We start from the raw sequence: 14,700 nt of genomic DNA, 5'->3' as shown, positions 1-14,700 counted from the left end.
AGTTTGGCTCAGGAATAGACACGCCCTGCAGCCAGCATAAAGGACACACACGCAGGATCAGATATCTGGAGCTGTCTTATAAACGGGTAAGTGTCTTATTTTAATTATTTTTTTAAAAATCGGGGGTTACTTAATGGGGATGTCCTAAAATCGGGGAAACACGGTAGGAAGGTCATCTGGCCTGGTGTAGGTACTCCTTGATTTGTTCTTGAAGAAAAATGTGCTGTAGGGTTGGAGGAGGGCCGCTACCAGGGTTATGTCATTGGGAGAAGGTTTGTTAAACTCCAGTTGTCAAAAGGGAGGCTATATAGGAGTGGCCCCATCCCAGGGACAAATATCAGGTGGGAGCCCTTTTGGGTTTCGTGGGATATTATCGCAGGTTTGTCCCTAACTTTGCAACCATAGCTGTCTCATTGACAGATCTCACAAAAGGTCTTAAAACAGGGGCCATTACTTGGTCCCAGGAGGCAGAAAGGGCTTTTCAGGATTTGAAGGCAGCATTACGTATTTGGCCAGTGCTAATTGCCCCTGACTTTAAGAAGGAGTTCTTGGTCCAAACAGATGCCTCAGAGGTAGGTTTGGCGGCAGAGCTCTCTGAAGTGGTAAATGGAGAAGAGCATCCAGTGGCATACCTCAGCAGAAAATTGACCCTCGCAGAGAGCAGGTATGTCATTGTGGAACGAGAATGCCTTGCCATCAAGTGAGCGTTGAAGAGCCTACAATACTACATGTTAGGAAGAAAGTTCCAGCGTATCACTGAGCATGGCCCCTTAAGTGTATGGCCCAAAACAAGGAGAAAAATGCCAGAGTCACCTGGTGGTTTCTCTCCCTTAATCCCTTAAGCAGAGGGGCACGGGAATGTAACACAGGGCCAAAGAGAACACCTTTGTTACTGGGAAATGTCCTGGATGGATGGTATGTGGGACGCAGTATCTCAGATATCTGTACTGAGGTGAAACCAGCCGGGTTTTGTCAACAGGGAAACTCTAGCTTTTCCTACTGGTTCTCTAAAATGTCTGTCCTGGGGCTGGTTTCACTGGGAATCTGCAAGGGCAGGATTGGGCGGATTCCCAATTACAGGTTCAACATTTTACAAGGCCACAAGCCTATAAAGCTGTGTGTCCATGTAAGCCAGACTCTCTGATACTGACCTGTATAGAGGAAAAGCGCTGTTTTTGGAAGTTGATGTGTATTAGACAGGATGCTATTTCTTTTATTTGAAAGTGCTTTAAAAACATTTCTAGTCTAATACATATATAATCTTATAAATTAGGTTTTGATCTTATATCAGAGGCCTCTTTTGTTCAGACCATATTGTTGAAAAATTTAGCTCATACCATAACCTGTTCTGGTTCTATCCCATTTCTTTGTTGTGAAAAAAAGCAAGTTTCATCTGATGACCTCTTAAAGAGGTTTGCTTGATTTGGCAGAATTTGCTTTTTGGTATTAGAGCAGCTGTTTATGGCTACAGTGTTTTGTTCCCATTATATTTGTTGTCCAGTGTTTCTTGCTTTGAACACTAATTTGCATAGGAGATGGATGAACTTTCCACAAAGTTTATGAATGGCATTTGGGGGTTGGCTTGATGTTGTGTTAGCAACCCTATTAGTAGCAAACAAAGCAAAAACATGCTTACAGTAGCATTCTATTTTTCACATATACATAACCCATTGAATGTTACATTTTGCAGACATATGTCACTTGCAAATTATAATGCATTGTTTAACAAATAAAAAACAAAAATGATTTTACAGAAAAGGGAAATCACCTTCCTTTCTTTCCCTTTCTTCTACTGTTTTTCTCTTGTGGGCAATAGCAAAAAGATTAGTGCTAACTAAAAAGCCATTTTATTGTGTAAGCCAATTTGCTGATGGCATACATCTTTGACAGTTTAGTATGCATGTTTCTTAGAAAACATAGGGCATTTACAGTTATTTGGATTCTAGCTTTAATAGGTGTTGTGTTAAAAATTACCTTTATATTTCTGTTTGCACATCAAGGTATTATTGCTATCATTTATATTTTTAATTTATTTTGAACATTAAGTATCAGCTAAATCATCTTAATTTTTTTGTATTTAAATATAATCATTTGTATGATTTAGGCTTTAATTTGAAATAGTACATGGCTTTTTATCTGATAGTAGAAGGCCATTACAAAAAAAAAAAATAGTTGCTGACATTCCCTGATGAGTTCTTCATTCTAGTTGTTGGACAGGCCTTAGTGCAGAGGTTGGCAAACTCTGGCCTTTAGGCCAGATACGGCCTAGCCAGTATTCCAGACCGGCCTAACTTCCCCCTAGTTATTGATTGTTGGATCCGGCCTAATCGAACGTCGTGTCTTCAACCCCGAATGAACTGACGAATTATTCTTCGTCCAACTCCGCAGCAAAGCCCTGTGTTTAGTGTGCAAGAACACCAACAGCACTTTCAAGCGGTTGAATCTCAAGGGGCATTTCGATGCCAAGCACACGTACAGAGACTACATCGGGGATGAGCGGAAGACTGAGGCTGCTCGCTTGCAGTCACGATTGGAAAAAATCTTTCCTTGGACATCTTGTTTCTTCTGGCCTAGTGTGTCTTTATGAACACCTAGTGTGGCATTCTTTCTGATAGTAGAAGGCTAAATATGATCATTACCACGAGTTCTTCATTTTAGTTGTTGTATAGGCCCTAATACATAGGTTTAGGTTTCACTGCCACAGAATTAATACGTAAAACATGGACTTACTGGTTTCCTCAGAGCCTAATCAAAAATGTATTTCTTTTCTGGCATATTTGCTGTTATTGTTTATTTTAGATGCCTAATATTTACTCTATAACTTTTTTTTTTTTTTCCAGTGTTGATTTGGTCCATGCTCAGATCCATGTAGCAGAGGGAAAGAGTTTGCCTGAGCTTGGCCTGAAGCAGGAAAACATCCGTATCAATGGCTGTGCAATTCAGTGTAGAGTCACCACTGAAGATCCAGCACGTGGATTCCAACCCGACACTGGCAGAATTGAGGTAGGTCAAGTTTTGGGTTAGTTTTTCTTTTCCATATTGTACCATAATGTAAAAGTAAATGTAAATTAGTGGCTTGATGGCATATTTGTAATTGAGGTTATGGAGCTCCAAGTGAGGCATCTTTGCTGTTGGGGCTTTAGAACCAAACAAGAATGTTCTCCATCAAGAAGTAGTAGAGTATATTTATAAAATTACATTTTTCCTGCAAAAGGAGGCAGAATTCTCTATTTATTTAATGCCACATAGTTATGAACCTGGATTTGGACATAATAGTTCTGGGACTGTTGTCATATTCTTAACAATAGATACTAACATTAACAACCACAATACTCTACAGTGTGATGTGTTTCATGGACCATTCAATTCTGCTTCATCAGGAGTGATGCAAGACAAATCATATCATCTATATTTAATCTATAACAAAAAAAGTACATTAATCACTCAATAATTAATACATAAAAAATAACAATTAACGAAAAGGTAACGATTGCAGCTGAATCCCGATAAATGGACCGCCATAAACACACAGATGTCATATATATAGGGAGGGATTGGGACAGAGCAACTAGCATGCCTTTGATCAAAGTTCAGCTAAAGATTTTATTTAAAACGTTATATTAATAGCTCTATTTCTAGATACCCCTAATATTAACTGTGCCTAAATATCTCTTTCACCCAAATATTCTTATAATATATGGTCATATTATGTGTATAGATTTATCAGGTCCTCACAAAAATATAAAAAAAAAAACAATATACTCTGCATATGACTCATCAACACTTGTCTCCATAAGGACCCATATTCCTATATAGTCTCACAAAATGTTCTCAAAATTAATTTAAAAAAAATCCTTTACCAAACAGTTGTTAAATCATGATCTGGTATATCACTGTTGTCATAATCTTTAATTTTCACCACTACCTAACCTAATGAAATAACAGAGTTTTATCCAGCAAAAAGAAGTATATTTAAAATAAAAAAACAGTATGTAAAACTGTTTGATTTTCTTTGTTTTCAGTTGAATAATATTCTCAGTTTTTTTTAATATTTTCAATCCTTTTTATTGTCTATATTACTTTGGAAAATACAAATATTACAACAATACAGAACATTTTCTGGATCTAAACATCAGAATCAAATTTACTAGTGAAATATGGTATATGCCCACATATATCCTAGCTACTTTAAAAATATTACCAGTATCCAGCACATGCTGGCGTTGTGGAGAAGCTGATGGCAGCTATTTTTATATTTTCATATTTGGTGGTCCTGTCCAGTCCTGCAGCCTTATTGGAATGAGATCTTTGCAATTTGCTCTGACATTTATATTACTGATATTGCCCTGACTCCTGAAATAGGCCTACATTTTCCTGGACGTCTAACCTCCACCCAAAAAGGTCCTTCTTGATTCCTTTTTGGCAGCAGCCCGCCAGTTTATTATACCTTTGTTTTTGAAACAAGTGACCCCTTTCCCATTAGCTCTTTGGGTATGTAAAGTTAATAAGATCTTGAAAATGGAAGAGCTAAGGGCCTTCGATGAAGACCGTATGGGTAAATATATGACATGCTGGGCGTGTTGGGAACAATATAGCATCTCTTCTAAGATTAAACAAAGAATTGACCCATCTCCACATTTGGTTGATCATTAACCCCAGGTTTGATACATGTCATTATACTCTGTTTTCAAATTACACAGTGTATTTTTCCCAGCTCCCTTCCCTTATACCCCCCCCCCCCCCCCTTTCTTTCTTTTTTTTGTTCTTAACTTGGAGAGTATGTTTATTGTATGCTTGTCAAAATTTTGACTGGCTTGGTAACATTTCTTTTTTGTTCTGCTGCTACTTGTGTTTATACTGGTAACTCAAACCCAATGTTTACTAAAAGTTGTACTTTTACTTTTTTACTATTTTCATTTTGGAAACCGCTGTAACAGCTATTTTGTATACAACTGCTCTAAAAAAAAAAACAAATTGAACCATAAAAATATTACCAGGCAAAGTAAAGGACTTAATATTTTATAGAAAACATCAAGGAATGTTCCCTTAAAAATCTACCTTTTCATTAGATTTCTGCCTGAAAATTTTTCTGATGTGTAAGTGTACCAAAACCAGACATCTGTATATTTGCTACGTGACAGGTACTGTGGCCTGTGACTGTGAGGTTAGAGAGATTTGAAGAGAGATTTGGTTTTGGCACTTCTGTTTTCCTTGCTGGAAAAGATACTGTTACTGCACCCTCCTGCTTATGCTTTACCATCCTACTAGTCACCGGGGATGCAGTTCCTGGCATAATTAACCAAAATCGTCTTTTTTTGCTAGATGGGAAAAAAGATTTGATTAATAATGGAAAAATGATCAACCGTGTGGAGCCTATGGTCAATATTTGTGACTCCTTTTTTTTTTTTTCTAAACTGCGGGTAAACTTGGCAATTTAGACCTTTCACAATAAACTCAATGTTTTTTGAAAATAGGAAAATACCGACAAACTGAGGGTCCGAAAGTTAATAATACTGCCCTGTGTGTCTCTTCTTCCTCTGATTACATTTAATTGTACACTGATGGCTATGCATGTGTAGCTAATTAAGTGCCAAGATAACGTGACACACATGCCATAAATGGGATCTTCAGCTATGAAGTCAAATAAAGATGATAAAAATTAAGGTTAAGATAAAGAAAAGTTTAAAGACCAAAAGACAATATTACATTGTCAATGGAGAAATGAGGGGACAGGACGGTGTGCAGACAATGGTGAAAAAATACAGTTTGGAAAGTGAGTCCTCCATTATCTTCTGATACTGAGTATCAATATGACAGGCAGAACTGCCTTTCTGTCACAGTGTACCCATATTTTGGGTATAGTTATATCTTTGGATAGCTGAGTCTTTGTAGTTTCCGCTTGGCTGTTTGGACTGTGGCTGGCTATGGCTATGATGGGTGCTTCCTAGCATGATTGTAAAATGGATCTCTTATTCCCTCACTTCCTCCACTCCACAGGTTTTTATGTATGGCATGACTTTTAAGAAATCAAACACCCTTTAAAGCGGTTGTGGAAGGTCTTTCTTGACAGCAATGAGCTTAGGACCTTCCTCCTGTAATCATGTCTATGTATAGGACACAATATGCTTTGAGAATAATGAGCTTGTTCTCTCCAGTACTGCTTTTCAGAATGCTTCTGGTCAGGGAGATTTCTGGTCAATTTCTTACCAGGAGTGGGTTTGGCATCAGTATAGCACACATAGTAGATTGTTGTCCTTGTGTTCACTTAGTCATTACTGTATTACCTGTTACTGGCAACAGGGGGGGGGGGGGAGGCGGGAAGAGGGACATGGCATTGCCGGCCTGACTAAGTACTGGCCAAATACAGTGTGATTGGGATCATAAAACGACAAGTTCAAAAGCAGCTTCATTATCAAAATATATCATCAGCATTATCAGCCTCGCTTTGTAATGAAAGATACGCCTGGGTGGTGGTATATTGTATCCAATAAAACCAGGTTTTACGAAATTTATCGGATCTCCCATCACGAGAGGTAATAAGATCTTCCATCGTCATAATCTCGTTCACCCTTCTAAACCAGTGCGACAAGGTGGGGGGAGAAGACTGCTTTCATAGTGAAGGAATGCAGACTTTAGCAGAGAGGAAGCAGAGAGTTGTGGTATTTCTTTTTAGACCAATCATTCAAATGCAAAAGGGCCGGCTCAGGTCTGTTGCGTATATCCACCTCTGTCAATTCCTCGATAACCACTGCCACCCTTGACCAAAAAGGTCTAAAATTATGCATTCCCAGAATATGTGGAGTGAACTACCAGCTTCAGCTTCACAACGCCAGCATCGATCATCCACTTCTGGATACATTTTAGTGAGCACCGTCGGTACTCTGTAGCAATGTGTGAGTAATTTATAATTCAATTCCTGATAAGGGTTGCTAAGTGCAGCCTTGTGGCCCGTGTACAAAAGGCATTCCCGTTGTTCTGGGGAGAATGTAGTATTAAGGTCACATTCCCATTTATTTAAAAATGGTAAAGATGAGGGGGTGAGGTCTGTCAAAACCAGCTGATAAGAACTAGAAAGTGTTCCCCGAACGGGGCCCGTGGCCACAAACACTAACTACACCTGAGACAGAGAACGCACAAAATTGGATGGTAGTGGGAGGGAGTGGAGAAAATGATGCAATTGTAAACTATGCCATACATCCAACTCTGGAAGATCGTGACCAGCTGACAAATCAGAAATATTCGTCCATTTTGTACCCCTCAAAAAATGGGATGCCCTAAAAATTCCCCGTTCCCTCCAAGAATGGAACCTGGGGTCAGATATACCAGGTTGAAACCCTGGATGCCCCAAAATAGGAGATAATGAGGAGGGGTAGGTACTCACTCCTGAAATTCGGAAATACTTCTGCACAATACGTAGCGTTGTTCCTATCAGAGGTAGCTTGGGAATAGTAAGAAGTGTGTGCGGTGGGGACCACACAGCCCCCGCTAATGGGGTACAAGAAATTGCTCCCTCGAGCACTACCCAAAGTTTGTGACCACCATTCCTGCACCAGTCTATTAAGCGCCCCACATGTCCCGCTTGTTGGTACAATAGAGGCAATAGTATAAATAGTTGGGGAAGGCAATACCTCAGTCCAGCTTAGGCAACCAAAAGATCCGTCGCCCGATACGGGGGCTGTCACCCCCCCAGACAAAGCGGAGAAACTCCTCCCTAAACTTTATAGTACTTGTGGGATATGGACGGGGAGGGTTTGGAGCAAGTATAGTAGACGTGGCATAATGTTCATTTTCAATATGTTGCATCTACCGAACCAGGAGAATGCGTGTTGTTTCCACCGCTGTAAGTCTCCCCTCACCACATTTATTAAGGGCAGAAAAATTCAAATTAACCACCAAGGAATATTCTCTAGGGATCTTAGTTCCCAGATATGTTGTGGTAGATTTCGCCCATTTAAAAGGAAAATACGGTGTCAGAGACTCCACTATCCTATCAGATAATGTGATGGACAGTGCCTCCGATTTCTGTAGATGAATTTTATATTTAGATAACGTTGAGTACCTACCAATCTCGGTTAGTAGATTGGGCAGAGAGAGCCTAGGAAATGAAACAAAAAACAGGAGATCGTCTACATAAGCAGCCACTTTATGCACCTGATTTTGCACATCAATCCCGTGGATACTAGGGTTTGCCCTGATATGCCTTAAAAAAGGTTCCAATACCAGTATAAAAAAAGGGGAGATAATGGGCACCCCTGTCGTGTGCCATTACTAATGGAGAAGGGTCTGGGCAATGAACCATTCACTTTGACCTGCGCCGTTGGGATGGAGTATAAGGACCCAATCCAGGTCACCAAGGCAGGGGGCAGACTTATATGTACCAAGGTATATTTTAAAAAGTCCCAGTCAACGCAATCAAAGGCTTTTTTAGCATCTGCCGCCAACAACATTGCCTGTAGCTTATGTGAATGAATATAATAATGAAATTTTGTGTTCTTACCATATTGTCCCTAGCCTCTCGCCCCGGTAGGAAACCTCTCTGGTCTGGGTGTATAATAGATTGGATCAAGGGGGTCAGGCGTTTCGCCAGAATACTGCTGAATAGCTTAATATCACAATTTAACAGGGAAATTGGCCTATAACTAGAACATGAGTTGGGATCCTTTTCAGGCTTTAGTATTAAGGAAATATGTGCTGCCAATGTATCCCTGGGCAGCGCCATTCCTTCAGTCAAGGCATTAAACGCTGTTAAGTAGTGTGGTAGGAGTTCAGACAGGAATAGTACGGTAAAGTTAGGCCATCAGGACCAGGTGCTTTCCCAGTGGCCGCTTTAGTAATAGCTAAGGACAATTCTTCTGCCGTGATCGGGTCCCCCAGAGACTCCACCGACTCCGAAGGGAAGGCAGGCAGTCCCAAGGAGTCAAGATAGGCTCTGATCAAATCTACCTGATCCGCCTTAGTGGCAGCATTGTTGTCCAAATTATACAATTTGTCAAAAAATGACCTAAAGGTTTCCGCAATGTCTGAAAAGGTGTGCACCCTTCTGCCCGATGGGGAGCTCACACTAGGAATATAGGTTTTTGCCCTCTTTTCCCGAAGTGCTTGAGCTAGAGCCCTGCCGCATTTATTAGAATATTCAAAAAAATTTCCCTTGCACTTGGTAAGCATAAATTTGGTTTTACACCGTAGCATCTCTCTAATTCGCACTCTTATACCCACGATTTGCTGCTCGATTTCCACCGTGTGCTGCCTTTTATGAGTGGCTTCCAAATCATGCAACTCTGCCAAAAGCTGATTTAGTTTAGCTTCCCTCTCCCTTTTGCACCTATGACCAAACTGAATGAACAGACCTCGTACATAGCATTTATGTTCCTCCCAAAGGTGGAGCGGATTATCCACAGAAGGAGCATTAATTGCAAAGTAGGACCTGTGCTCAGCCTCAATTTGTTCACGTATCTCAGGTGTATCCAACAAAGAGTCATTTAATCTCCAGGAGAAAGATTTCGGTTCAGTTGGCGATGCTTGCACAGTTAGAGAGACCGGGGCATGATCTGAGATAGAAATTACACCAACAGTTGCAGATATCACTGTCGCTTTGGAGGAATGTTTAATGTAAAAAAGGTCAATTCTGGAATATGTTTTGTGCATGTGAGAATAGAAGGTGAAATCTTTCTTGGTTGGGTGCAAAATACGCCAAATATGCACTAGTTGGTATGTATGTAGAAGGCATTTGATCCTCAAGGCTGCTTCAGACATAGCTGATGCACCCCTTGTCACATTGTCTATTGAAGGGTTGGGAGCAAAATTAAAATCACCTCCCACAATCAGTGTACCTTCGCTAAAATCATCTATGATTCTAAGCAGAGAATCCAAAAATATTGCCTGGCCATTGTTGGGAAAGTAAACATTGACAAAAGGTATAGATATGAGAGTCAATTGCCCCCTTAATCATAACATACCTGCCCTCAGGATCTGTGCAATAGGCTAGCAGTGACCACTGAACCGATTTATGGAGTAAAATACAGACTCCCCTGGATTTGGAGTCGGCGGAGGTACTATGATACGATTTATCAAAATAGCTATCAGTCATTTTCTGCACATGCCCGTATTTTAAGTGGGTTTCTTGCAAGAATGCCACCCGACACTTACATATATAGAGCACCCGTAGAACTAAGGAACGCTTGATAGGGGAATTTAGCCCTTTTACGTTGAGAGAAGTGATTTGCAATGCCATGGGAGAGAGAGAAATAAGAAGGGATAGGTGGGACACGTGTCCTAAGTAATCTAGGACAGAAACAAAAAACGACTGAAACAAAATACAAGATATTAAATCTAATAAGCTCCAAAATTATAAAAATCCTTCAAAGAAGGAGGAGCCGAGCTAAGTGAAGAGGAGGTACTCCACAGAGACGAGCATATGCTCGCCGACGGCTATCGTATCCAAATATTTTATAAGAACCTGCTCTTGAGCAACCAATAACATAACAGAGGTTAAACAATACCTGCATAAGTAACATTTGCAAAAAAATAATTGCACAAATTTAGATCTATTCCGCCAGGACACTCATGTCCCTAGGCTGTGGGGAGGCCGGAGATCCGAATCTCTCCAGTACACCCTGTATACAAACACGAGATGATCCCAGCGAGAACCATCTCCATCATTCAAGAGTCACCCAAACCAACAGTAGTCAACCATATACATATAATTAATCCAGTACTATTACCTAGGTAACAAACAATATTCATCAACAGAAATATACCTTATAGCATTCTAGTGCAAAGTAGTAGCGACCTATTAAGTGTCTGCCGCACTAAACCATATACTACTAACAGTTGAATATGCCAATTCGCATTATCATAACACTTAGGCTTCATTTAGGTCCAACTTGTGGGCGAAGCAATGGACCTGTAAGGCCAGTCTGCCATCTGCCTTGAGTATTTCACGGTCTTGCGCTCCTTGGTGATACAGGAGGGACCTCCGTTGGCATTGCCAACCAGTCTGGAAGTTCAATCGGTGGCAGTTGCAGAAACTCAATATTGCAAAGATAGAGTCATTCCTAGTAATCAACAAATGGAATGGGTAACCCCATCTGTAGGAGGCTTGTGCTGTGCGAATGATATCCAGCAGGGGTCGCAATACCCGGCGCATTCTCAATGTGTTGCTGAATAAATCTGGTAAAAGTTGAACCGGAGCCCCATCAAAGTCCATGGGACCATTCCGCCATGCTTGACGCATTATTTCTTCTTTTATATTCTAAAACTGCACTCGACAGTACATCTCTGGGTAGAGATCTATTAGCAACCCTCGGCCCATTCACTAGATGAACCCTATCCAATTCAAGGGCAGCTGTTGGCGACCGGTTTAGGAAGCTGTTAAGAATAGCAGTAAGAGTGGACCTTAGGTCTGCGTTGGCAGTAGCTTTAGGGATGCCCCTAATTCTAATGTTATTTATGCGGTTCCTGTTCTCATTATCTTCTGTGCGCAAACAAAGAGGGGTAAGGTGAGACTTTATAGTAGTAGAGGAGGATTCCAACGCCAAAAGACTGGTCTCCCCACTGGAGGACGCAGACTCAAAAACAGTAACTCTAGTAGCAACAGTTGAAATCTGCTGTCGCAGCCCCTCTATTTCCCTCTTCAGTGAAGTACAACTGTTCTTTAAACACTTACCAACTGTCTATTTCCTAGGGTCCTATTTTATTTAAGGAAAGACTCAATCAACACAGTAAAACACCATGACAGGTAACTTCTGTGATATCAAACTGTCCAGTATAGGTGATTGTGAATTTCACTTGTTTTATAACAAATAAAAGCAAGAACAGATGGACAGGAGTGATAACAGCAAGCCAACCTCCAAACTTTCTTTGGTTTACCACATACCATATCTCTTTCCTTAGTGCCCTTGCTACTACTGGTACACAGGTAGGGTCTTACAGGATGGCACATCCATTCATACTGTAGCAAGAAAGTTTGGTGTGTATCCCAGTACAGTCTCTAGAGCATAGAAGAAATACCAAAAAGGCAGGTCTTTTCACAAGCTAGACAGAGAGATACAAAAGGAAGCAACCCAGCAGCAGAAATACTGCCAGAGCCCTACAAAATGACCTACAGTGAGTTTTATGTGTGCCATTTTCTGACCAAACTGCCAAACACATTAGGGTTGCATCTGGGCCCAATGTCCTGTTGTGGTACCTGGTACAGTACAAAGCCCAGATGGCTATGTGGCCAAAGTGTGAAGGCAGTTCTTGAATTGACTGGTCCCACATTCCCCAGACTTTAATCAAAAAAACTTTTTTTACAACTTCCTTTATTTATCAGTATGGTAATTAAATCTCTTAAACCTTGGGGGGGGGGGGGGGGGACTCCTGGACCTGACGGCTTTTCATATATACTGTATATTATAAGGTATTTGTAGATTTACTATTACCCAACCTGTCTTTATACTTTATATCAGAGATGGTAATGGGGTGGTATTAGATGAGAACAGAGCATACATTAGTGTTCTCCCAAAAGTGGAGGAAGTATCTGATCTGATCAGTTGTGATATGAAAATTTAACAAAAAATGTTATCTGTTCAGCTTGGCTCTTTTTTCTCACACTATATTCACCCAGACCAGGTGGGGTTTATTCGAGGTCATTAGTCCCTGGGTCCTAAAGGACTATTGACCAGGACGGCCCGTGTCCCAATTAAGGACATTTCCAGTGGGATAAGAGATTTGCAGAAATAAAAGTGTGTGATTTTTTTTTTTTAGTTCAATTCCGCTTTAAGTCCTGAGTTTTCTAATTACAACTGGGAGAACACTATTTACTGCTCCTACACAGCTTGTCATTATTATTATATTATTATACTATAGAAACCACAGGGAAAAATTGCAAAAAACACATACATCTCTGGTACAGGACCCTTTATCAACTCGCTCGGTTTTTCAGGAATTATAGAGAGATAAATTCCCTTTTTTATATTTTTGTGGCAATGTAAACATATCCATAGTTTTTTTTTTAAATGAGATCTCTAAACTTTTTACATCTGGGTATTCACATTTTTCCTAGATCCAGCTGCACATCAGTTTTCTTTTTGCTTCTAGTGTCAAAACTGATTATTAGGAAATAGAAGTCCTCCACAGTTTCTCACATTGTAGAGTTAAGAGAAGATCTTACTGCCTAATGTCCTTCTGAGAGTATAATAACTTTTTTTTTCTTTCTTACCCCCTTTTTATAATGAGGAGCTTAATCCTGTCTTTATATGCTTAATATCCAAGTTCTTTAACCTGGTTGAATCTTCAATCTATTTGCAAAAGGCTTCTTAGGGTTTGATTTTTGCTATAGTGCATTGTGAGAGTATTTATCCGCCCTGGAACCAATTTGATTTATACAGCATGCCCACATTTTTATTGTGACACAAACAATGATTAAGATAAATAATAAATCATGTCTGCCTAGGTGTTCACCCCTCAAAGTCAATAATTTGTAGAACAATCATTTAGTCTCTTTACTCTTTTAATCTTTTATAATCCTGCCCCTATACAAGCATTGGTCAGACCACATTTGGAAAATGCTGTCCAGTTTTGGACACCAGTTCAAAAAAAAGGTTGTTATGGAGAAATTGGAGAAAATGCAGAGATGGGCAAAAAAAATATTAAAAGGAATGGAGGAACCCAGCTACGAGAAGAGATAAGCTAAACCAAACCTATTCTTCCTTGAGAAGAGATGTTTAAGGGGGGATATGATATGATCACCCAGTATAAATATATGTATGGTCCATATAGAAAACTCTCTTCCCAAGTATTCACTTTAACATTGTTACAAAGGACAAGAGGGCACTCTTTGCGTCTGGAGGAAAAGAAGTTTAAGGAAGGGGTTCTTCACTGTAAGGTCTGTGAAAATGTGGAATAGGCTCCCTCAGGAAGTAGTTTTAGCAACTACTATAGATTGCTTTAAAAAAAAAAAACTGCATGCTTTTCTAGAAGCACAGAATATAACTATGCATTAGGGATTTAAAGTAAAGATAACAGAGAATGTTGATCTAGGGAACATCCGATTGCCGAGAATCAGGAAGGAATTTTTATCACCTGTTGGAGCAAATTGTACTAGGGTTTTTTTGCCTTCCTCTGGATGTCCACAGAATTTTTATCTGAGATATGTTTATAAACTTATTATTATTATTATTATTATTAACTAGTGGTTAAACTTGATGGTATTTTTCTTAACCCGACTGACTACATAACTATTTCATCTTTTGCTACAATTACAGCTGCAAGTCTCCTGGGGTCTGGCACTATTAGAATAACAAATATAGCTAATGGGATATTTGCCCATAGCTTACTCAAAATTGCTTTTTTACTTTTAGGTTATATTGGTTGCATTGGTGTAAAGCAGTATCAAGTGCAGTCTTCAAGTCATGTCACAGATTCTGAAATTGAAGTGTAGGGTTTCACTGGAATAAGACATTGCAATATTTCCCTTTCAGTATAGCTTCACCAGTGTTTTTAGTGTCATCGCCTGCTAGAATGCAAACTTTCATCCTAGTCTCTCTCTGTTTCCTCATGAATTGGCTTTTTAGTACCATTTCTCTTTTCTTTAGTCCTGAACATTTTTCTTGTTTCATCTGATAAAAAAAACATCTTCACTGTGAGATGCTGCACTACCTTGCTTTACTGTAAGAAAAGTGTTGGCTTTGTACTACACAAGGCAATTTCCTCAATGGC

The 14,700-nt window shown here is 39.8% G+C and overlaps 1 protein-coding gene across 6 annotated transcripts in view; it reads left to right on the top strand.

The window, feature by feature from the left end:
• PC (pyruvate carboxylase) overlaps positions 1 to 14,700 on the top strand; it is a 318,614-nt gene that overhangs the window by 158,997 nt on the left and 144,917 nt on the right. For all 6 annotated transcript variants that reach the window (XM_072423070.1, XM_072423066.1, XM_072423072.1 and 3 more), the window contains one exon: positions 2,841 to 3,003. In XM_072423070.1, coding sequence (XP_072279171.1) covers positions 2,841 to 3,003 — 163 coding nt within the window. The remainder of the gene's footprint in view (positions 1 to 2,840; positions 3,004 to 14,700) is intronic.

The sequence above is a fragment of the Pyxicephalus adspersus genome, chromosome 9 (genome assembly GCF_032062135.1).
Source record: "Pyxicephalus adspersus chromosome 9, UCB_Pads_2.0, whole genome shotgun sequence".
In the NCBI taxonomy this organism is placed as follows: Eukaryota; Metazoa; Chordata; class Amphibia; order Anura; family Pyxicephalidae; genus Pyxicephalus; species Pyxicephalus adspersus.
Note: the sequence above shows the minus strand (reverse complement) of the source record. Positions and strands in the feature narration are given on the sequence as shown.